The 23,944-nt window shown below is 45.0% G+C and overlaps 1 protein-coding gene across 1 annotated transcript in view; it reads right to left on the reverse strand.

Annotated features, from left to right (window-relative positions):
• TRPC7 (transient receptor potential cation channel subfamily C member 7) overlaps positions 1-23,944 on the reverse strand; it is a 142,278-nt gene that overhangs the window by 101,674 nt on the left and 16,660 nt on the right. The window contains exon 2 of the mRNA XM_065873127.1: positions 21,533-22,310. Within this exon, the coding sequence (XP_065729199.1) occupies positions 21,533-22,310 (778 nt within the window). The remainder of the gene's footprint in view (positions 1-21,532; positions 22,311-23,944) is intronic.

Here is a 23,944-nt window from a genome sequence, read left to right on the forward strand (position 1 = left end):
ATAAAAGGCAAATATCCTTCAGTGTTTAATTTCCATTTAGGAGCTCAGATCCAAGAAAGGTGGTTCAAGTCCAGCACATGAATCAGCTAGCCAGCGTTTCTTGCCTTGGCTTTCCCAGGGGGATTTACACAGCCCCTAGGTCCTCAGAGTCCAGGGTTCTGACCCCAGGGTGGGGTGGGTAGGGCTGGCTCCCTGCTCCAGTGACCCTCTCAAAGGCGTGACTCTCAAACTCTGACACTGGTTACTCCCTCCCTCCTTGACTTTATTATCTGTAAAATCTGCAGGTGACTGCACCGCCTTTCTTAGCCAGGCAGTGTTGACAGTGTCTCTGTTGATACTTTGGCTTCTGCAGGAGGCCTTCCCTTATCCATCCTAGACTTACTCCCTGCATTTCCTAATGGGTTCTCTGTGTCCTGAGTGTTTCAGAATTTGGGAAGGATGATTGTATATGAGCCATTGGTGATCTTAGAATTTCTTGGGACGGGGCTGATCAGTCTTTGCATGAGAGAGATGACTGGGTGATTAGTGTTTGGTTGGGCGCTAGAATCAGAGTGTCCGAGTTCAAATCCCAGCTCTGCTGCATACTCTTTGTGTTTGCGTGTATAACTTAAGCTTCCTCTGTGTTCTAGCTTAACCTGTATACTGGGGATTATACTGTTTTCTGCCTCATGGAGTTGTTGTGAACTAAATAAGATAATCCATATAAGTTGCTTAACGCAGTATGTGACAGGTATCAGCCAATATTAAGATACATGTGGCTTGTAGGTTAGCAGAGAGTGTAAACATGGAAAATTTGTCTCTTTCAGGGTGTTGGTCTTCAAGTGCCATTTCTAACAAAGCAGACACACCCATGGTTGGATTTAATTTTGCAGCTTCACCTGTATCATTCCTCAGGTGGAAGGTGCAGGTAGCAGGACAGAAGCTTGGAGCAGGGCATTGGAGCAGAGTCCTTGATAATTCACAATGAAGGTGCAGGCCCCTGGGTGCTGAGCTGAATCTGCAGGTGACTGCACCGCCTTTCTTAGCCAGGCAGTGTTGACAGTGTCTCTGTTGATACTTTGGCTTCCATCCCGATTTTTGGTTTACTTAATTGGCAGCTACTGACATCGTTAAGGGGCTCCTTAAGCCATCACCATGACGCTGTGAAGTCCCAGAAGTAATGGATTGCTCTGCTTGTTGGTTTTATAACAAGTCCCCTCTGATGGATTCAGAGGCTTGCCTAAGGAGAATAGAGGCTGCCTTTCAAGGAGACAGATGAGCAACTCGAGTATTTTATTCTAATTCAGCAGGTATATTTGAGCACCCACTGTGTGCCGGGCAGTGGAGATAGAGACCTAAATAAAATACCATCCTTGCCTCTGAGGAACTCAGGGTCTTGCTAGAGAGAATGACAAGTGACTAGGTAAGGACCACAGGGTGACATAAGTGTCTTGGGATATGCCACCCAGCTACAAATATGGGGGACTTCTAAGAGGAGGCAGAGCGTGAGCCCTGAGGATGGGTAGAAGCTAACAGGGGCGAGGCAGGTGTGGGGAGGAGAGTAACAGGGAATGGACGTTCCAGGAAGAGGGGCTGGCAGGTGCAAAGGCCCAGAGGGCAGAGAACATTCACCAACGGGTGGACTGTGATGGGTATCAGCTACTTTACCCACAGATGGTTTCGCGTAGGTTATGCACATTATCCAGCGTTTTACATGACTTCTCATAATTAAATAAACACGAACACGCTCATGTATCCAGAGAGGAATTCACATACACTCTGCACATCCTTATCCAGATTAAAGATGCTGCTTGGTTCTCATTTGCTGAGCTCCCAGAAGAGCCCTTCCTCAGCTTTCTGCTTTTTCAGCTGGAACCACAGGGAACAGACACAGGAAGGCAGGTCTGCCTGTGTGAACCTTGCCCCACCCCAGCACTTGACAGCTCCAGGCCTCCCTGGAGGCTCCAGGGCTCTCTTCCCTCGCTCTGCACACTCTCTGTCTTTGTCTCTCTCTCTATCTCCTTCTCCTTTCCCTTTCTCTCTCTTTCTCACACATAACTCTGTCAACCACAGGTCAGTGCTCCATGGTAGAGGGATTGCTCAAAGCTGTGACTCAGGAAATTAGCCAGGAGGTGTGAGTTGCAAGAGAAGGAGGGACCCTCAGGAGGCCCCATGGTTTGCTTACATAGAAGCAGCCCCACCTTTCCCCTGCCTTCCTGTCCTACCCCCGCATGGGGTCGACCTAAGCATGATTGGTTGGTCTGGGAGACCAACACTGGGAGACAGTGTTAAAGCATATGAGTCTTACAGTTTTTGCTACTGCGGTATTATTTACTGAATGCTTACTATGTGCCAGACCCTGGAGTGAATGCTTTACATATTTAGCTCATTGAATTCTCATGACAAACCTAGGAAGTAGATACAATTATCATTCCTCTTTATAGAGAGGGGAACTGAGGCCCAGAGACTTCAGTGGCAGCTGGGATTTGAACTTGAGTATGGCTGACTCCACATTCCATAATTCTAACACTGGGAAGTGCTCATCTGATAAAAATACCAACTGCTCTGGCACGTGCTCTAAAACCCTGAGCGCGACCCTGAAGGGGCAGGTTCAGGGTCCTTCCCGGTGAAGAGGAAGAGAGAGATGAGGGCCTGTTGCTAAGAGTCAAAGGTGCTGAAACCGTGTGAGGCAATACCCTGTGTATCCACACCCAGGGGCAGGGAGTAAGACTGGCTGAGCCCAGAGAGCTGAGTTTGCCCCGCGCTCTAAGTTACCAGCAGGTGCGTTGGCATCAGAATGTTGGGGGAAGTCATCCCTAATGGGATGTGCCATTCCTGTTGCTCCCAAGGCCCTAAGCCTCTTATTTAAGTGCCAGTCTGTCCACTCCCCCCACATCCTTTTCAGTCTTATGACTTTCACCAAGGGGCCATCCACCTCTATTCTGTAACAGGTCCCCCTCCCCCATGCAGGATCACTGTCTTCATGGTGAGAAGTTATGGGAATGGGTGGGAAGCAGAGGGTCTGCAGAATTTCCCCCTGCGGTGGCTGGGACACCTTGCAGCTCAGATACACAGAGAAACTGAGAGTGGTGGGATGAGGCTGCATTGCTTTTGCCATCTGAATTCCAAAGGGGGGCAGCACGGTGACTGCTGTTCATGGTGCACTGGCTTTTAGCAAGCATGATTTTTGGGTCTGTTTGCTGTGTTGGAGCTGAGGCATACTGTACAGCTGCAGAGTGATGCTGAGTTAACAACTAACTCTCTGTTCCTCGATCCTTCCAAAGCTTTCGTCCACAAGCACACCTAAGCCACTTTGGTCCGTGGATTGGCTCATAAAAGAACTCATGTATTCATTTATTTATTCATTTAATCAACAAAAATGAATAGCGCATTTACCCCATGCCGAGCACTGTGCTAGCACCCTGGAGATAAATGAGGATTAAGGCAGGCGTGGTCTCTTGCCCATTAGACCTGCGTTTCTTTACACTCAGCCTCATAGTAATTCCTGGGAAAACATTACCTTCCAAATAAACCCAGTTGGCAAGCAGTAGAAACAGTAAGAGTCTGTTAGATGGAAAGCTTGAGTGCTTTCCAGTAATCCATCCTTACAAAATGTTCCAGCCAGTTCAGCCTGTGCTTACTGTGCTTTCTGTGTCCTAGAAGCTGTGCCCAGCACTGGAGATGCAAGGAGAAGTGAGATGTGGTCATTGCCTACCCATGGTGAGACTAGACGTAACCCGGTTGTTCTAATATTATATGGCAGTGCTGGCCGCTCATTCAACAGTCATTGAGTTCCCACCCTGTTCCAGGCACTGTTCTCAATCTTTGAATACAGCCATAAGCAAAACAGACTCCCTGCCCTCGTGGAGCTTATGTTTTACTGGGGGCCTGGGGACTTCAGGTTTCTGTTTTACATTGGTGGTTAGGCAGGAACTCCCTGAAGAGGTGATTTTGTACAGAGAGTTGGTGAAGGAGGGAGCTATCTATGTAGATATATATGAGGAAGGAGCGCTCCAGACAGAGGGTCATTGGTACAAAGTGGGAGAAGAGTGCAAAGCAGAAGAGGGAGAGCATCTGGTGTTTCTGAGGACCAGCAAGAGGCCAACTACTGGGGCAGAGTGGGTGAAGAGGAGAACGAGGGAAGAGGTGAGGCCAGAGCAACTGCAGGAGACAGATGGCCAAAGCCCTAAGAGGCACTTGTAGCACTGTGGCTTTTTCTCTGGTGAGATAGGGAGTCACTGGAGGGTTTCAAGAAGCGGCGTTAGCAGGATCTGGTGTATGCTTGAAGGGGATCACCCTGGCTGTTGGGATGGGATGAATTGTAAGGGGCAAGAGCAGAAGCCTGAAGCCCCAGTAAGAGGTTGTTGCAATTATCCAAGGGAGAGATGAAGGTGGCCTGGACCAGAAAAGTAAGTGCTCAAGGGGGAGAGAAGTATACAATTCTAGAAGTCTTCGAAGGATAGAGCCAAGAGGATTTATTGATGGATTGGACATCAAGAAAAAGGAAGAGAAGAGTTAAGGATGAATGAGGTTTTTGGACCAAGCAACTGGAAAGATAGTTACCATTTATGACGTGAGCACTGTGTTAGATGAGCTCCTTGTTTAGCAGATGTTTCCTTCTTCCTTCCGCATCTCCTTGAGACGAGCACACCTCCTTCCCCATTGGTAGGGAACTTGGTCATGGACTTGCTTTAGTTCATGAAATTACAGTGTGTGACCCTTAAACTTAGGGCTTAAGAGGCACCATGTATTTTCCCTTGTCTCTGTGGGAGTTCTGACCTCTGCCCTTGGAGTGCCCTTGGTTTCCACTGTCCATGCAGCCTGGATCCCAGAATAAGACATGTAGAGCAGCCTCCTCCTCTGACCCAAAGACTTGTGAACCTGACAATAAATGTTGACATGTAGACTGCTGCGTTTTGGGGTGGTTTGTTACACAACATCATTGTGGCAATAACTGAATGATAAAGGGACAGAAGTAGGCTGAGTGCTTCGGGACATCATCATCAAAGATGGGCTCTTAGCCCTGCCTGGGTATTCGGGGAAGTTGCCCTGGAGAAAATAAGTTGTGACTGGATCTTGAGGGATAAATCAGAGTTACCGAGTTCAAGAAGTGGAGGAAGCGTATTCCAAGTTGAGGACATAGCATAAACAAAAGCACAAAAAACATGCTATATGAATATACAGGAAACTCTGCAAGTAGAGGCACAGGGCAGCAGAAGGTGAGTCTGGGGAAGTAGACAGGACCATGGAGGGCCATGGAAGGTTTTGTCTTCCATGATAATAAGCTTGAACTTCATTCCACAGGCAGTGGGGAGGCACCAAAGCTTTTTAAGTGGGAGAAAGGCACGGTCTGATTTGCACTTCAGTGGGATCCTTCTGGCCCTATGTGGAGGACAGCTTCACCTATGTGGTGGAAGCTCTTGTGATCATCTGATCAAGAAGAGTGGTGGTAAGGATGCAGGGATGAAAATGGATTGGGGATACATTTAAGTTTTAGTACCAGCAGGATTTAAGGTACAGAAGGAAAGCAAGGACTCAGTATGTGGTGTGCTTTGGACGTCAAACACTGGAAGGAAATTAGTATCTGATGGGATTATAACATGGTAGTATCTGATGGGATTATAGGTGAATTTTCTTTTTCTTATAAAGTTTCATTTTCTACATTAATTGCACATTTACCAATATAAGCAAAAAAATTTGAGTGAGTTATGATGTTTAAACCTGCCTGTTTTCCTTTGGGTGAATTTGCTAAACCCTTAAATCTCAGTGTTGGAGAGGAGTATTCACCCTTGGTGCTGTCTTGGCCAGGACTGCAGTCTTGTCTACTTGATATCTAATAACTTTGTTGTTTTTAAACATCAAATTAAAAGGAGATCCAAAATGAGATTCAGAGCAAATATGACCTATGCATCTTATTTGTACTTACCGTATATTGTGAAAACATTTCAGAGAAACACTAATTTAGAATTGGCATTAGCAGATAACATACCCTTCCAGAGGATTATGTCATGATTCACCTGATTATAGATTCAGAATAGTAAATGTTCAGGAAACTTTTTTTAAAGAGTAATTATAGCACAGCATATGTATAGAAATATTTTTTTTTTAATTTACTTGTGATTGCTGAAAAATGCTATTGATTAAGAGGGGCTAATGACTAGATGGCAAGGTAGGAATTAAAAAAATGTAGAGCCCTGCTAATTATAAAACAAAACCCCAAAACCAAATTAGGCAAATCAGTACTTATGATTTCTCTGATCAAAAGAGCATACACCGTTCTTTTCACCTCAGTGCCTTTGTCCGTTGTGTTCCCAAGTCTGGACTGATGCTCCTCTTTACTTCCTCTAAGAACCTCTACTCTTCTTAAGACCAGGCGGAAGGTAACTCCAGGATGGCTTTCCTGATATCCCTGGGGAAATCCACTGTTTCATGCTTGGACCCCCACTGCATTTTATTCTTAGGGTCCAGCAGACCTGTCAAAGTGCTCTCTGTATTTTTGACACGTTCATACTTGACTAATTAACTTCATTAATTTGTATATCTCAGCCCAGGGCATGCCACATTATAGGACTTGATAAATGGTGCATAAAATGACCATACATATACTCTGATTCAAGAATTTTATTTATGGGAAGCTGAGGCACAAGTAAGTGCTGGTGTGTGGCTACCAGGGAACAGATCTAGGAGGTGCGAATGGGGGTCTATTCTTGGCTCTCAGAGATGGTCTTGGAGCCAGACTTGCCTGTTCAAGGCTCATTATCTTGTGCATAGCAAACTGCACTGACTTTCTAAAAGTCCCGGAAGACACGGGTAAAAGATGAGTAAGTGATTGCATCTAAATAAGTTCAAATCTAATCAGGAAAATAAGATTCTAGTTTTTTGACTGATTTCTCCAAAGAATGACTTAATAACACTTGGAAGTAGGACTTAAAGCTGTTTTGTAAAAATATAAAAAGAGAGAGACCGAGGCTTTGATATGCTTTCATTTCTCTCTACAGCTTCCATTGTTACCCGTGTGCTGATGAGTCCAGGTTTTTACCTCCAACCCCAACCTGTATTCTAAGGAGCAGATTTCAATATCCAACTGCCAAGTGGTCATCTACACTGGTAAGTCCCGCACACACTTCAAACCCCGCATGCCCCAAGCTGAACACATGGGTCTTCCAAACATCCAAACCCGATGTTCTGCTTTCTGCTTCAGGAAATAGAGTCCCCATCCACTCAGCCTCCTAAGGTAGAAGTCCTGGGTTCATCTTTGTCTTTGCCAATTAGTTACCGAGATCTATGGATTCTGATCTAAACAGTCTCTACTGTCTGAGCCCTACTGCCCACACTCACAGTCGTGATCTTAATTCAAGTCCTTAGAATTTGGTCTCTAGGCTTTTGAATTAGCCTCCTGATTGGACTGTTTACCGACAACAGTTCCTTCTACCCTGATGCCAAACCACTATCGCCTTGGTTAAAAAGCTACGGGATAAAATCCATGCATCTTTATTACCATATTTCAATGTACTTCCCTAAGATTAGCCCCCTTCCCTTAAACCCATCCAGCTGCACCTGTCCACCAAGAACACTGGGCCGTTCACGCCTCTGCACATGGTATTTGTCTGCCTTTATGTCTTTCTTTCCCTTCTCCATTTGCCAAACTCATCCTTCAAGAACCACTTCAGAATATCATCTTTTCCAGGAACCCTTGTCTCACATCACCAGGCAGTTTGCTGCGCTCTTCTTTGTGTTCTCATAGCATATTGCTCCTACTCTACTATGTTGTATTTATCCCTCAACACTCCAGTCTCTCCCATTGCTTTGAGGACAGAGTTCAGGTCTCTTCCACACTTGTAGACCTAGTACCTAGTACAGTATCTGGCACACAGAAAGAAGACCACCATTTGCTGAAAACCATTTAACCATTCTCAGTCCGTTTCCTCAACTGTAAAATGGGAATAATCATCTCTTCTTAAATCTCAGCTTAGATGTTGTTTATGAAAATGCCCTGTAGAAATGAGAAGCAGAAAGGCCTAGAGAAGTGGGGACTCAACAAGGGATTGTTAGTAAAAGTACCTGGTCTTATGCATGAGGAAGATGAGCTGCAGAGAAGTAAAGTGACTGAGCCAAGGTCACAAGTCAGTTCCCGGTGGAGCCCCGGGTCTCCTCACTCAGCGCCCCCCATGCTAGCATTGCCCCCGAGGATCGTCTTTTATGGTGGCAAATCACCTGTGTGACATATGCTGTGCCCTGGGCAGAGTGTGACCACAAGGCTCCAAGCTATTTAGTTCCCTCAAGTAATCTCTGAAATCTGACTACCGTGAGCACACTCCTCACATATTTGCTTTAGGTAAAGAAAATATCCAACCCTGTGTTTAAAATCTGCTTTCTACTTTTGTAATCTTAGAGGGAATACCATTTGGGGAAATAAACTCTTGCTCCTAGTTTTTCTAAGCCAAATTAAAACATTTTTTCCACATTTCCTGGCTCTCATCTCCATGCTTACTTTAAAATATCAGGTTTAAGCACATAAAAAAGTCAAGTTTCTGATGTGCTGCAGGAAGGTATTAGGTGAATTCTTAGAATAAACTTTAAGCAAAATTAATAATCACCAGGAAAGAGAGCTTGTCATCAGAAAGATTCTTGAGCTACTGCTTTCAAAGTATATGTAGGAGAAGCTGGAGAGAGCTATTAACTCAACAGGCAAAGCCTTGGTCTTCAACATGTATCAGTAAAAGGCGTGCTATCCTTCCCCAAAATGCAAACATGAATTCTGATGCCCCAGGTCCAGGGACCTGTTTTACTGTAAATGGAAGTGTATTGTATTTCCAGGATGTGTGTGTGGGGGGCGGTGAAGAGAGGAAGAGAGAGAGAAGCTTAGCCTCTCAGCATGGCCCTTCTTAATGTTCAAAGCACTTATCCATCAGTAATTAGTAAACCTGCTCTGCAGCCCAGAAGAACAGGTCATTATTATTAATTTCACACTGTAGGTATGGGAGATGGAAAGAACATAATAATATGAAAGATAATTGTGCTGCCAAGGAGTTGGGGAGTGCTTTTCTGTTTGAGAATTGATAGTATTTAGAAAATTTTAGCCTCAGTCATTCTTACATCACTGTAATTTTAGGACTAGGTACACAAGATTAGTTTCCTTATTTTTCCTGGGCCTTATACCATTCTGCATCTGCGGTGACCGGAGCCTGTACTCCCAACTCCTCCAGGCTCCTGGGGTCGGCAAGAGTGCAGACGGTACCATACCACCTGATCTGTCTTACTGAGAGCTGATGGAAAAGTCCATGGCCTCCTAGTGCTAGGGTAATACACGTTTTGAAAGGAAGCCTGTGCCAGGATATTAAAAGAGTGTTTATTATCCCTACACTGTGTTTGAGTGTGTAACACTTACGGTAGGTACTGATCACATAGTTTATAAATGAGAAAGAAAGGGAGAGAGAGACAGTAGTTCATCAATGCCTAGCGAGATTTCTGAATGATGGAAACTTTTTTCCCTTTGCAATCAAATGCAGTTCTCTCAGTTTTCCTAATGGGTACTAAATGGAACTCTACCTGGAATCCAAGAGCTGCTATGGTATTTTCCAGCTTCTTACAAGTCATGGGCTTGAAGGGTAGCAGAATCTGCCACCCTAAAATGGGCCACTTTGTCATAAGGATTCTTTTGAGCTAAAGGCAATTAAGAAGAAGCAGATACAAGAAAAGCTGTCTGCCCTCTCCTATTTGGCTAAAAGCAGAGCATAAATTTGTAAAGGGTGTCCCTCCTCCACTCTCTACCAAGAAAAACAGATGTTAATCACCAGAGGCAACTCTAGACCCTTACCAGCCCAGAGACAGCACCAGAGGTATCTAGGCAACAACCTTGTCAAAACTAGCTCTCATCTACCATTAGTTTCCCCATATATTTACCTTCCCACAATTTGATGCCCTTAGAAGCTCAGAGTTCTTTTCTGTTGTCTTGTCATGTGTCTAAAAATTTATCCTTTTGTTACGATGTTATATAAGCCCAAGTTCTAACTACCCCTTTGAGTTACTCATCTCTGAGTTCTCTCATCTGTTTGCATGATACACTTGAAAAAACAGCAAATGCAGAGAGAGGCTTTCTCTGAATGCCCCTTTCTGCCTCAAGACAGATCCTCCAAAAGGAACTTGATGGCCATAAATCCCTTCCCTGGGAGCTTCTTGAACCAGGGAAGATGGGCTCTTGTCACAGGAGAGGAGGTACTATACCCAGACAGACTTTGTCACAAACTGTCATACCTCCCATCTATTCTTCTACGCGCCCATTCGTATTTCCTAAAATTCATTTACTCTCCCATAAAAGGCCTGCACCCCTGCCCCCATCCTCCATACCTTTCCCTATTAGATGGTATTTAATCCTGAATTCTAAGCCGCTTCAGAGAGTTACTCATTTTTCCCTGGGTATTTCTCATGTATACACAAGGTATATGTGCTTCTCTGTACTTGTGTTTGTTTTTCTTTTGTTAGTCTTTATCACAGGGGTCTCAGCTCTGCACTCAGAAAGGTGGAGGGAAAATTCCTCCCCTACACAGGCAAATCTGTCTCTCCCTGGGCACGACTCAGAAACCCTTCTTCACATGGCCCTTCCTTAGTCCCTGGGGCCCAGCTTCACCTCATACTGGTCCACAGGAGTTCTGTGATGGGGCTCAGAGGTTTAGTTTTCATGAGTACGTGTAGGCACTCTCAAAATCATCAAAATGACATGAAGATTATTTTAAGTTAAAAACATCTGAACAAACAGTAACTAAACTTCTTTTGCTAACTTGAGGAGAGCCTCCCAAAAATACAGTTGCCATAAATCTCCTCTGTGGAGGGGCTGGGGGCGTGGTTTACAGCCAGAAAGGAGACTGACCACCTGGATGAGAACAAACTTCACGAGCCCTCAAGCCTTCCCTTTGTATCCCTAAAAGCCCATGTGTTTCCTAAACATCCTGTTTTTCCTTAAACCCTTTTCTCCTCTTCCTTACCCTGTTAGGTTGGTATATGAACCCCTGTCTTTAGCTGTTTGGGGAGCTACTTCTTTTATGCACTTCTGTGTGCGTGTGAATAAACTCGGTCTTTTCTCCCGTTAATCTGTCTTTTGTTAGTCAATTCACAGGCCCCCAACCATTGCAACCTAAGATGGTAGTGGAAAAGTTTTCCTCAGGACACATGACACTAAAATTTTCTAGGAACTGTTATTTGTAATGTGTTGATATCACATGGGGGAATGCCACAATATTCGGTGTAAATACATTAAATACATTGAAGTGGGTGCTTTTTTGGGGGCTGAGGGAGAATAGGGGGTAAAGTATGAAGGGAAACAAAAATATGATAGTAATGATCCATCAAGTAGTTATAGTATTAATTCAATTTTTGTACCTGGGGGTAGAGGGAGCACTAGGAGCAAACGCGGGCGTCTCACTGCTGCGGCCTCTCCCGTTGCGGAGCACGGGCTCCGGACGCGCAGGCTCAGCGGCCATGGCTCATGGGCCCAGCCACTGCGTGGCATGTGAGATCCTCCTGGACCAGGGCACGAACCCGTGTCCCCTGCATCGGCAGGTGGACTCTCAACCACTGCGCCACCAGGGAAGCCCAATGCTGACGTTTTTGTTCCCTCTACTTTTCTATATTCTCTAAAAGTTTTCTAATCCGTGTGTTTTATTTTCATTATCCCCAAACCCAACACTTGAAAATGTTTTTCTCCTACTGGATAGGGGTCGTGGCCCATTACTGTCTCCCCCATTGCTTCTGTCAGCTACCTCCCACTTCTTAGCCACCCTGCCTCTCCTAGACACACACACGCACACACACACATGTACATGCACACACAACCCACACACGCGCACAAACGCGCACACACGCACACATACATGTGCACACGTAGGCACGCACACACATGGAGACACATACACACATGTACACACGCACACGTGTACAAGCACACACGTACACGTAGAGATGCACACACGCACACACACGTACGTGCACATGTACGTAGACGCACACACATGCACACACACGGAGACACACACACGTACACACACACACAGGCTTTTACAGAATTAGCCTGTCTCAGCTTGTGCCTTGGTCAGTAGAACGCATCAATAGTCTCTGTCCTTTCTTCCAGAATGACCTCCTAGTTTTAGGACTGTCTTTGGTTCCCGGAATAACTGACCTTTGCTCTTTTATCCTGCCCTGCTCTGTGGGTCTGCCTAGATTCCTGGTGTCAGCCTTCCTCAGTTTCTCAGCCTGCTGCTACCTATTGTATAGAGTTGAGTAGTGTCCCCGCCGAATTCACATCCTTCCTAGAACTCCAGAATGGTACCTTATTTGGAAATAGGTTTTGCAGGTAAAATTAGTTAAAACAAAGTCCTACTGGGATAGAGTGAGCCCTTAATCCAAAATGACTGGTCCTTCTAAGAATGTCCTTGCAAGAAGACGGCAAGAGACAAACGCACAGGGAGATCACTATGTGACAACAAAGGCAAAGATTGGAGTGACGTATCTATAGGCAAAGGATTGCCAAGGAAGCACGTATCCTACCCTGGAGCCTTCAGAGCCAGCTTGGCCCTGGTAACACCTTGATTTTGGACTTCTGACCTCCAGCACTGTGAGAAAATAAATTTCTGTTGTTTTAAGTCACCACATTTGTGGTACTTTGTTTCAGCAGCCCTAGAAAATTAATATATCCACCTAGACTCAACTGGGATTTCACCAAGGAGGATTCTGGGTACCCAGAAGAGCCTCATCTGCCTCCAGTATCCTCCTGGTCTGGTATTCTCAACATCCGGAGTCTTGGAGGAAGACGAGGGAGCGGTCTCCTTTGTGCCTTTATTTGTGCTAAAATGAGCTCCAGTTGAACACAAAGCAGAGATGAGATCAGATATTTTCCTCTACTTTAATGTAAACTTTACTTGGGCCATGCAGCAAGCACAGGGAGAAAGATGTCTTGAGAATCTGGAAAAACGCACTGGAAAGATTGAAATCTAGTGGAAAACTCTTTATACTGGGTTTATCACTTCTGAACCCACTTTCCGATACCTTTGTGCTGGCAGTGCTATGCCGTGAATAGTTTGGCCAAGCCTGGGGCACACCCTTCTGTACCTCCAAAGTTCAAGGTAGAAAATCAGAATCCTCATCACTGTCCTGCCCTCCTGCTACTCCACTGGGCTTCCACCTTGGAGAAGAAATAAAGAGCTGGCTCTGTTCTCCCTCCCCTCCCTGTGTCTCTCTGGAGAGCACTGAGAGGCCCTAGGGACAGAAGAAGTTCCTGGATAACTAGAACTCCTAGATAAGACAGCTGTCCTGGAAACAGCCAGGAGCCGTCTCCTTCTCTGACTGTGCTGTCACTCCAACTGCAGTGAGTCACCTGCTGGTTGAGATGTGCTGGTCCTTCTGCCACTCCCCCCGCCCCCTTCCTGGGAGGACTGCCCCTTCCTACAGCAGTTGTCCAACTCCTGCCAGTCTTGTCCCCTCCAAGCCACTTAGTACACTAGGCAGAGTGGATCTTTCCAAGCTGAGTCACTCACTCACCTGCTGAAACCTTCAGATAGCTCCCCATTCACCCTACAGTGAATTCCAACTTCTTACCGAGGCTGCCGAGTGGTAAGGCCATGGCTGAGTGGTTCTTTAGCACCTCTGTCACCTGTCACCTCTTCTGTTTACTCCCTATGATAGGGAGCTAGTCACAATTCTCTACACAGGCCTCTCTTTTCCCTCTCTTCCCTAGGCTCTTTCATGTGCGGTTGCTGCGCCTGGAACCACCTTTCCCATTCCCCGCTGTCTATCTGTCTCGCACCCTCCATCTTCATTTCAGTGTTGCCATCCCTGAGAACCCGCGCACACACTTACACCGGGTCAGCTGTCCCAGTAAGTCCGTGCTTCGAAAACTGCTCTTCTACTGCTTAGTACTCAGCGTGATTTCTAAAGCTGTTCGTGTGATTATATGAAGACCGCCTGTCTCCTCCACTAGACTGTACGGTCCTGAGGGCAGGAACTTATCTTTTCATCATCTCATCCCAGCACCCGACCCAGAGCCTGGCTCATACTGGAGGCTTAATTAAGTATGTTTTGCATGAATGCTGAATTTTCAGATAGCTCTGTAACTAGGGTCCATCCAGTTCTGATATCCTACAGGTCTACAGACCATATTTCCATCCACCCTCCTGACATATGTTTTCCACATTTAATCTACATGTGAATTTGCTGCTAGTAAAGCACAGGCCTCCCTGTTGTTGGTATATTATGATTAATTTATATATAGAACTGTAACTCTTTTTCAGAGAAAAACTCTACATTTTCATCATTTCCTTTTGATATAATTTGTGCTACTACTCATTGCCTGATATCCTCTAAGAACTGCCTCCATTTTCTCCATATCTCTGATATTTCAGACTGATAGTTGCACTTGTATAGGAAATGATTTTTTCCCAGTTTTTTTGTGTGTAGTGATGAATCTTTAACACAGAGATATTTTTCAAAAAATAATCTCCGTCTGTACTTGGCAGGAGCTCAGCTTGCCCATTTTCTCCCTCCCCCACTTTGCAGCCTCTGTCTTTCCTGCCCGTGTTGCTTCTTTTCACAGCAATATTTTAGCAGCACGCCAGGCTTCTTCAGTTTCAGTGGTCTGCATTTTTCCAATTGGAAAATACTCCCTTGACCTGTTGTTAATCATGGAGCTCATACGCACAGCCTGTACTTTTTCTTATTCTGGAAATATCTTTGGGATTGGGGAGGGAAGCTTAGCAGAAATCAGGAAGACCCTCTGAACAGAGGAGGTGTTGGAATCTAAGTTGTGTTTATTGGGAAGAAAAGTTGTGGTGCTGAAAACCCAGTGGGCTTTGGGGAACAAAAAGGGATCTCCACTGCGATCTCTGGGGAAAATTATGTACTTACTATGGGTCAGGTCCTCTGCAAAGAGTTTTATATTCTTCATCTCATTTAATCCTCACCAATACCCTCGGAGGTCATTATTCATTAATTCACTCACTGACTCATTTATTCACTGAACTAATATTTACTGAGTACCTAATATGTGCCAGGACATTCTGGAGGTTGAATGGAATGAGGCATTGAAAGCTCATAACAATGGGGTGAATCGAGATGTCATTTACAGAGATTAGGGTCAGGGCAAGTGTTTGGGTGGGGAAAACAAACATTCCATTTCCCACACGTTGCAGTTCTTTCCTAACACTTGTTCCCTCCCCCATCTCCATTTTTCAAATAAGAAAACAAACTTCCAATAGATGCCCAAGATTGTATGGTTGCTAGGAGAAGACTCTGAACTGGAACCCAGGTCATTCTGATTCTGGAGCAAAGCTCTGTGCTTTCGACTCCATAGCCTTGAGAAAATGAAGCATGGCTGCACTGGGTGCTCACCCAAAGCCTGTCCCCTGTCCTTGTCCTCGTCTAGCATAGTGGCCTCCTTTTTCCCATCTGAATACCTGTCACCCAACTTACACTGTCTCCCTGTATTTTAGAGGCTAATACTCTTGGCATAAAGAGTAGAAGAGGAAAGATCATTTAAGGCATTAGTTGTGACCCAATGAAAAACTGTCATTAAAGGACACATTAATTAGCTCATTTTCCTGTGATGACTCATTAATGAATGCTCTGGTGAAAGTGCTCCTCCAGACACTTAGGTAGAAAAATAGAAAAAGACAAAGCTAACGTGGGCAGAATCAACTCTGTCTCTTCTCCTGGGATAAGCCAGTCCCTGGATCTTTCTCTCAGGTATGGAGACCAGCGCACATGCTCTGGCCGCATTTTACCTGTGCGTGCTTAGTGGGGGGGGCTGTCCCATTATAGCTCATCACCTGACATCTGTGATCTATCTCTTCTGTGCTTACATTCTGCATCCTCAGATGCTCAAGCAGAGGGATTGGGTGACACAGTCAGATCCCTGAGGGTCTTTTGGATGGTATATAAACGAGTGCTTTGAGGAGGTTTCTGCCTGATTCTCTTAAATCAACAGCAAAAACAACTTGCTTTTAAGACCTGTAGCCTTCACAGCTTAAAAATATTTTCCCAAAGGGAAAGGAAACAATTTTCAAGTCATTTCCTGCATATTAAGCAGGCATTTGTTTATACTATCAGCCAAGCTTTCAGACTTCAAGGAAGTGTATTTTCCCAGGATGTTGGTCTATAAAATTTAAAAATCCAAAAAATATTCAAAGCATATGAGAAACAGGTGCAAACACAGATTCCTCCGGAGGCTGGGGGCAATGGGCTTGTTCAGCTTTCAGTACTGCCCGAGGCCCAGGGAGGGCTTTGCTCAAGCTTCATGGCTCCAGACTCCAGGGTTCAGATGTGTTCCACAATACAAAGTCACTCCTTCACCTTCTCCCCTTCTCTTCCCTTTTCCATTTTGATAAGTTTGCAAGCAAATTGCAAACTGTCATCTCAACATCTTTACCTTCACAATGGGATCTCACTAGAGATCGTAGCAGGTGGCAAATTGGTCCGATTTATCATTATTTGCATTTTTAATTTGTGGTATTTTAGGCCCAGAGAGTTTTTTGTGGGTCTTAAAATGGCAACAGAAACCTTGATACATAATTCATTATCTATTTTTCGTAATGCATGTAGTTAACAACCCATCGACAAACAGAAAAGTCATCAGCACTTCAAGCAAGATGAAGTTACAGCTTTAGCTTTCTTTCCCCCCTACTCTTGCCCTCTGTGGTCTCTAAGAGTAAATTGCTTGTATCTGAAGCACAGTCTGCAGCCGCCATGCTGATGTGTTGTCAACAGGAAAAGCCTTCTCAGTGCAGCTTATTGTTCAGAATGACCAAATCTTAAATAACTAAGGTAAAGGGTTTGCTGGGCTTCCGCAGTTTCTTGACTTGGGAACACTGGGTACTTTTTCAATTTAAGCGAAAGGTGAGAAAGCAAGAGGAATACCTCCAATCCTGATCCTGCTTTCTCTTTCCTTCCAGACCCCTAAACCTCCCTCTACAGTATTCCTTTGTCATACTTTCCTTCCCCATCCCCTCCCCACTCCCACCAGACATTGCTGTTGGCATAACTCTATGTTGGAAGAAAGAGAAATCCTTTGGAAACACATCTGTAATCCTTTTGAAATAACAGCTCCACAGATAAACAATACACCTAGACAGGATGCCCAGGAATTTGACTGGGAAGATACCGGCAAAATAAAGGGGACCTTGAGCCATTTTATCAGAAGGATGATCAGTGAAGAAAACCATGCAGGCTAATTCAAGAGAAATGTAAAGACCTTATTGTGTTCATGGTGGCAGAGCTGTAACTCAACTGAGATAGGCAGATTCCTTATTTTTCCAGGCTACTCCGGGCACCTCTACACAGAAAGCCCATTCCAGCAGGATGAAACACCTCTGAAAAGTCTATCCGATAGAGGTTCCCTTTCTTTGTCTCCTACTGTGTAGATAAATCAGTTAACCAAAGTGCCATTTGTGGGCAGTGCTCCAAGATGACACGTGTTCTGCTCTGTGTGGGCAAGACCAGGAAAGCACTCTCTGCCCTCCAGGAGTTGAGTGGTCATCGACACCACACGGCGCAGCATACAATTGGTCTTCAGTTATGTAACGCGTGTTAGTTTCCAACCACCTTGTAATCTTTAGAGCTCCCGCATTTCACCAGGTCCATCAGATACCTCTGTTAAATCCATAGTTGCTGGAAGAGTTTAAATCATAGATAAAAGTAATCACTTGCTTCATCAGTGATATGATTATCCTTCCAGGATTTCCTTTATTCAAGGATTTATGGAGTGCTTACTAGATTACTGGGCACCATTCATGGCATTAGGGAGGCCTCACTGCCACATCAAGTTTTAATATCTTTGTAGACCCAAGAAGATTAGAGAGACGTAAGAAAATATGTGCATAATTTCCACACTACAAATAATGGCTTACTAGCAGGCATCTGACTCCAGCCAGAATTTACTGGAGACCTTGACATTGGCTCTACTTATTGCTAATGACTAAACTTTCTTCTGGTGGTAAATTAAAAAGACTCTGAAAACAATAGCTTGGGGCTTCCCTGGTGGCGCAGTGGTTGAGAATCTGCTAATGCAGGGGACACGGGTTCGAGCCCTGGTCTGGGAGGATCCCACATGCCGCGGAGCAACTAGGCCCGTGAGCCACAAGTACTGAGCCTGCACGTTTGGAGCCTGTGCTCCACAACAAGAGGGGCCGCGACAGTGAGAGGCCCGCGCACCGCGATGAGGTGTGGCCCCCGCTCACCGCAACTAGAGAAAGCCCTCGCACAGAAACGAAGACCCAACACAGCAAAGATAAATAAATAAATTAATAAACTCCTACCCCCAACATCATCTTTATAAAACAAACAAACAAACAAAAAAACCCGATAGCTTGGGCAACTGAATCCAGGTTTTCCTGCATGATATTTTCTAGTCAGGAAGAGTCACTCCCAGAATGAGTGTTTTAGAGGATCTAGAGGATGACTTATAACATCTCCAGTGAGAACCTGATAGCTTTTTTACACAGTTGATGGCATTGGGTCATCTCCATAACACATGGCTGCACTCATCAATGTGTAGTCCCTCTAAAGCAAAACAGACTCCTGAAGAGTACATTGTAGAACGCATCACTTGCTCTTTATTCTTTTATTGCAGTTTGACTTCCCTCTTGCTAATAAGCTGCTCTTTTCTCTGGGAAGATTTATAATGTCAGGAATGCACATGTAAGGACAGTTTAATAAATAATAAAGTTCTAAAGGAAGGCTTATGTTAATTTATAATGCACCATTTGTCGACAATCTGAAAGACATTATTTCAAACAAAGGTAGCTAGGGGGATGTTAATAGCCAGCAAATGTATTTATGCTAACTCTTATTTATTGCATTGTAGAAAAGATTTGTCGTTATGTTAGTCATGTTCTTAATTGTACATAATTTTCATAATTTCCTTTTTTTTTTTTCTTTTGCGGTATGCGGGCCTCTCACTGTTGTGTCCTCTCCCGTTGCGGAGCACAGGCTCTGCACGCGCAGGCTCAGCGGCCATGGCTCATGGGCCCAGCCGCTGCACGGCATGTGGGATCCTCCCGGACCGGGGCACGAACCCGTGTCCCCTGCATCGGCAGGCGAACTCTCAACCACTGCGCCACCAGGGAAGCCCCATAATTTACTTTTTAAATCAAAATATCATAGTAGATGCTTTCAACAAACTTCCAGTTTTAGATTATTATATATACTAAAATATGCCAGACTTTGGGTTTTAGTAAAGAAAACAAATGGCTCAGATGTACTTCCAAATGTTAGTTTAGCATCATTTTATTTAGTAAGGCTGGCATGCTCCCAGATTCCAGATAAATAGAGAATTGGGCAATTATCCAGATAATCTGATCCAAAAAACATTTTTTTGCTTGAATTGTTTTTTTCTTGGGCAGAAATATCTAAGTTAATTGGCTTAGCCATTTCTTTTATATGCTTGTGCATATTCAGTCTGAAGCCTAGGGAACAAGCAAAATTCCACTAAGCTTCCTTGGGACATCACTGGACATATTGCTGGTAGGTGGAGTTTATTGTACAGAAATAAGGAAATGAGAGGCAATAGCCACATTCCTTGGGAGCTTCTTTGGTTAATCTCTACATCTACATCCACCAATTTTTCTAGATGAGGCTATGAATGTTACAGGGTTTATGGAAGTGGCTCCAGTTCAGTAGATGGATCCAAGGTAAGGGGACAGATGGAGTGAAATTAGTTTAATTACAGGATTTTTCATCTATTCATAATTTGCAGTGCCCTGCAGCTTCCTGTAAGTCTGGTTCTTCAGTGCCTGGCTGTGGGTGATCCCATTCCTACAGAGAGGCTTCAATGACCTCATGCATGCACAACTAAATTGTCCCCCTCTTCAGTCTCAGTGTCTCACACTCCAAATCCTCTAATTCATGTTACCTACCAGTCAAGCAAATTTCCAAAACCCTAGCTTTCATTTTAGTCTCCTAATCACAAACTTTCAGGGGCTCTCCATTTCTAAGAGGATAATATCCAAACTGCTCAGCTTGACATGCAGGGCCCTCTGAGGTCTGCCCACTCATCTCTTCAGCTTTCCTTCTGGTGCCCCTACAGGAAGTCTTTACTGTAGTCACATGGAGTATCTCGTCCATCCCCTGCCTGCTGTGGGCCATTCTGGACCTCACCTTCACTTGCCTCCTCTGAATGCCTACATCTCTCTTCCCACTGATTCAGTTCCTTCTGCTCCTTAAAGCCTAGCCCAATTCTGTTTCCTCCTTTGAGATCTTCCTGAACAGGATGGTCCATGAGGCCTCCTTTGCTGTGAGTTGGTACCAATCCTTTGCCACCTAATTGTGTCCCATGCAGGGGCAACTCTTGCCCTGACATCTTATTTGGACAATGAACTCCTTTCCTGCCGGTGACATCTTGTGTCAGCCCAACATGTGAAACCTTTTTGCATGCTTCATGGCATCATAGGCTCTGACTGAATGGCAGGATGAGAAATTATGAGCCCAGTTGTATTTTCTACTCTTTCAGCCACACCTTCTGCAGTGGAAGGTATCTTTCAGATAGAGACAAGTGAAACTCTGAGAAGCGCAATGTATGAACAAGGCCTCTGACTCACAACTTCCCAGAATGGCTAAGAGCTGGCTCTGGGGTCTGAGTGCCTAGATTAAAACAATGGTTTTACTACTTATTGGCTACATGATACCTCTCCACCTCTGTGCCTTCATATAAAATGGGCACAATAATGGTACCCATACCAATGGTTGTTGAGGGGATTAAACAACATCATATAGGTAAGGAACTTAGTGCTTGGTACACAGTAAGTGCCCACTAAATATTTGCTTTTAATTTATTATTAAACTGTCAAAAGAATTAGGTCCCAGTTTTCTCTTTCAGGGGGAGTGACAGTTGACAGTAAAAGCACAGGACCAGTATTGAATAATGGACTTTGGAGATGGGTCTCCATCTCCTGGACTAACCTGGTAGTTCCAAGTATTCTCAGGGGGTGTCGCCTTGGGCCCATCTACTGGGATGACAAGCCCAACTCTACAGAGAGAGTTTTATTTTTATTTTGGTGTACCTCCTCCTCAGCCCTTTGACATAACTGCAAGCCTTTCTCAATTCAGCAAGCTATTGCTATTGAATCTAGGGTCAACACAGTAGTCTAGGATGGGTTAGAGCTATGAACAAAACAAATGTGAAAACTGTACAGGTGAGACAATCAAGAAGTCCAAGACCTGGACTAGGAAGCAACCAGAAGTATCCTAGACATTCCTGAGCTGCCTGGGGCAGAGCTGAGACATTTATGCTAGAACCACAGTATAATCTTGCCTGTGTGCTGCATGTCTTTTACTGTATGGATTTGCATTTACGTCACCTCTTTACCACATTTATGTGGTTTCAAATATTTCACCTAATGGGCTGCTTTTCCTTCAGGCCTACATCTGCCACACCTTGAGGAAGTTCCCTTCCTCCCTGTGAGCCTGAATAGGCAAGACCCAGTGTTAGACCAGAAGACAACCCATTTGGCTCCTGGACACACCTGGAAGAGCCCACAGGGCAATCTGCCTGCAGGGTGGTAAGTGGGAGAGTTACCTTGAATTCAGTCTCAATGTTGGCTAGTCTGGCTAGCTCATTGCTTAGCTCCAGCGCGGTGAGGACAGGGTCTTCGCTGGACAGGGACAAGTAGGCAGCACTTGCCAGTCCCTTGTAGGCATTCATGCGGGAGCGCGAGTGGCTGAAGGAGTCCTTCCGCTGCTTCTCGGTGCACTCATTGCACTTGCAGAAGTAGTCGTGGGGCCGCTCGATGCGCGCGCCCTTTAGAAGGAGGATATGCACGATCTCATACTCCTGGCAGTGGGCCGCCAGGATGATGGGCGTGATGTCGTGGGAGAAGCGCGTGCCGTCCTCGTCATAGGCGTAGAAATCGTCGTCGCGCAGCTCCTGCTCCAGCGGGCTGAGCGTCAGGCGCTGGCCCTGCGCGAAGGCCGGGTGGCTGAGGATGGCCTCCACAATGCGCACGTAGCCCTTGCTGATGGCCAGCAGCAGCGCGTCCCCCACCCGCGCCAGGTTCTCCTTCTTGAGCAGCAGCTCCGTGACCTCCAGGTGCTCGTTGCCCACTGCCAGCTGCAGCGCGTTCTGCCCCATGTAGTCCACGCAGTTGAAGTTGAGGGTCTTGGACTCCTCCAGCATTTTCCTGACCACCGGGATGTTGCCATACTCAGCCGAGTCCAGAAAGCGCTCCTCTTCGGGCGTCAGGCTAGTGCCCTTCTCGTTGAACATGTAGGCGGGACCGCGGATGGCCTGACGGCGGCCCTTTTCCCTCAGTGTCGTGTGCCGGCGCTGCATGTTTCTGAAGGTGCTGCTTCCCAACCTGTGGGGTGATAAGGCAAAGATGCTAGTTACTCTCCCAGGATCCTGCAGGTTCCCCAGGGGCAGAGCAAACAAAAATTGTTGAGATGAAAAAGAATATCGCGATTGGAATATTTTGAGAAGTTATGAAATCTTGCTAGAAATTATTGTCCTATCACTGAGATTAAGACAAATTTCATAACCCGAACTATTCTTATACTAATGGAAGAATATTGGTTAAGTTACACAGCAGTCTATCCGCCTTGGGTGGAGGAGTGTCCGAAAAGCTGAAATGTGGGTTTAGGCCAAGCTAATGGTGGACGTGGAGAGTGTGAGGTCATGATGTGGTGGAAACAGGCCAATGGCTGTATGTTTTATTTCCATTTGTGCAAAGTTGAGAATGTCACTTAACTTCTCTGTGCTTTAGTACGATGCTTTTCTGTGCTTTTACCTGTACAATGTGGATAACTTTTGTGTGCCATAGAGTCCGTAGGAGGATTAAATGAGGTAACGTGCATGTAGAAAGTACTCAGTCCACGTTAGTTTTATTGTCCCTTCCTGCATGTTGATGTGCCTAGTTCTTCAGGAATTCTGCCACAGAAATGGCCACCATGGATACTGCTGCCTTTGCTTCAGGTGTATTAGCACACGGAGCTCCCACACTATGACAAAACTGCAGCAACATGCAGGCATGGCCACACACCTCTGTTTCAGTGCTATACTACAGCGGGACTGTGCTTTCGTGCTCGTCCCCATGCAGACTGAGCACCTACTCAAGGGCAAGTATTGCACGGAGCAGGCCTAGACTCATTGCTGCTTACTGATGGCCGCTGAAGCAGCCTTCCTGAGGAAATTCAGCCACAGTTTCTTAGGATCAAACCTAGATTTTTATGTGGATAGAAAAACAGGTTAATTTATATGCTGGGTACATTTCTTTCTTTTTTTTAAAATTTAATTTAATTTAATTTTTTTAATACAGCAGGTTCTTATTAGTTATCAGTTTTATACATATTGGTGTGTATATGTCAATCCCAATCTCCCAGTTCATCTCACCACCACCATCCCCGCCCTGTAACGCCCCACTTCCCCCCTTGGTGTCCATACGTTTGTTCTCTACATCTGTGTCTCTATTTCTGCCCTACAAACTGGTTCATCTGTACCACTTTTCTAGATTCCACATATATACTGTATGTTTTGGAAGCACATTTCAGGAAACAGTAAAGGAGTTGGCCATGACCACCATGCTTGTTCGCAACAGGTCTCGCACTATTTGTCATTTATTTTTGGTCTAAAAAAACAGTGAAACTTTTGACATGTCCACCAGAAATAACACATTTAAATAATGTGGAAAAAATGTCCATGAATGTCTTTTTTCTGTTTAATCATCTTACACACTTAGTTTATCTAACTGGCAATTTCGTAAACATATACTTTACTGTCAAGATTCAGGTTGAAACATAATTATCTTAAAAAGATTGTGAATGAAAATGTCATAATTGGACTTGCGAGGTGTGACGCCAGCCCTCCTCCTAGCCTTTCCTGCCTGTTTCTTTTCTTTTTAGCATCTTTATTGGAGTATAATTGCTTTACAATGGTGTGTTACTTTCTGCCTTATAACAAAGTGAATCAGTTATACATATACATATGTTCCCATAT

The sequence above is a fragment of the Phocoena phocoena genome, chromosome 3, assembly GCF_963924675.1.
Source record: "Phocoena phocoena chromosome 3, mPhoPho1.1, whole genome shotgun sequence".
Classification (NCBI taxonomy): Eukaryota; Metazoa; Chordata; class Mammalia; order Artiodactyla; family Phocoenidae; genus Phocoena; species Phocoena phocoena.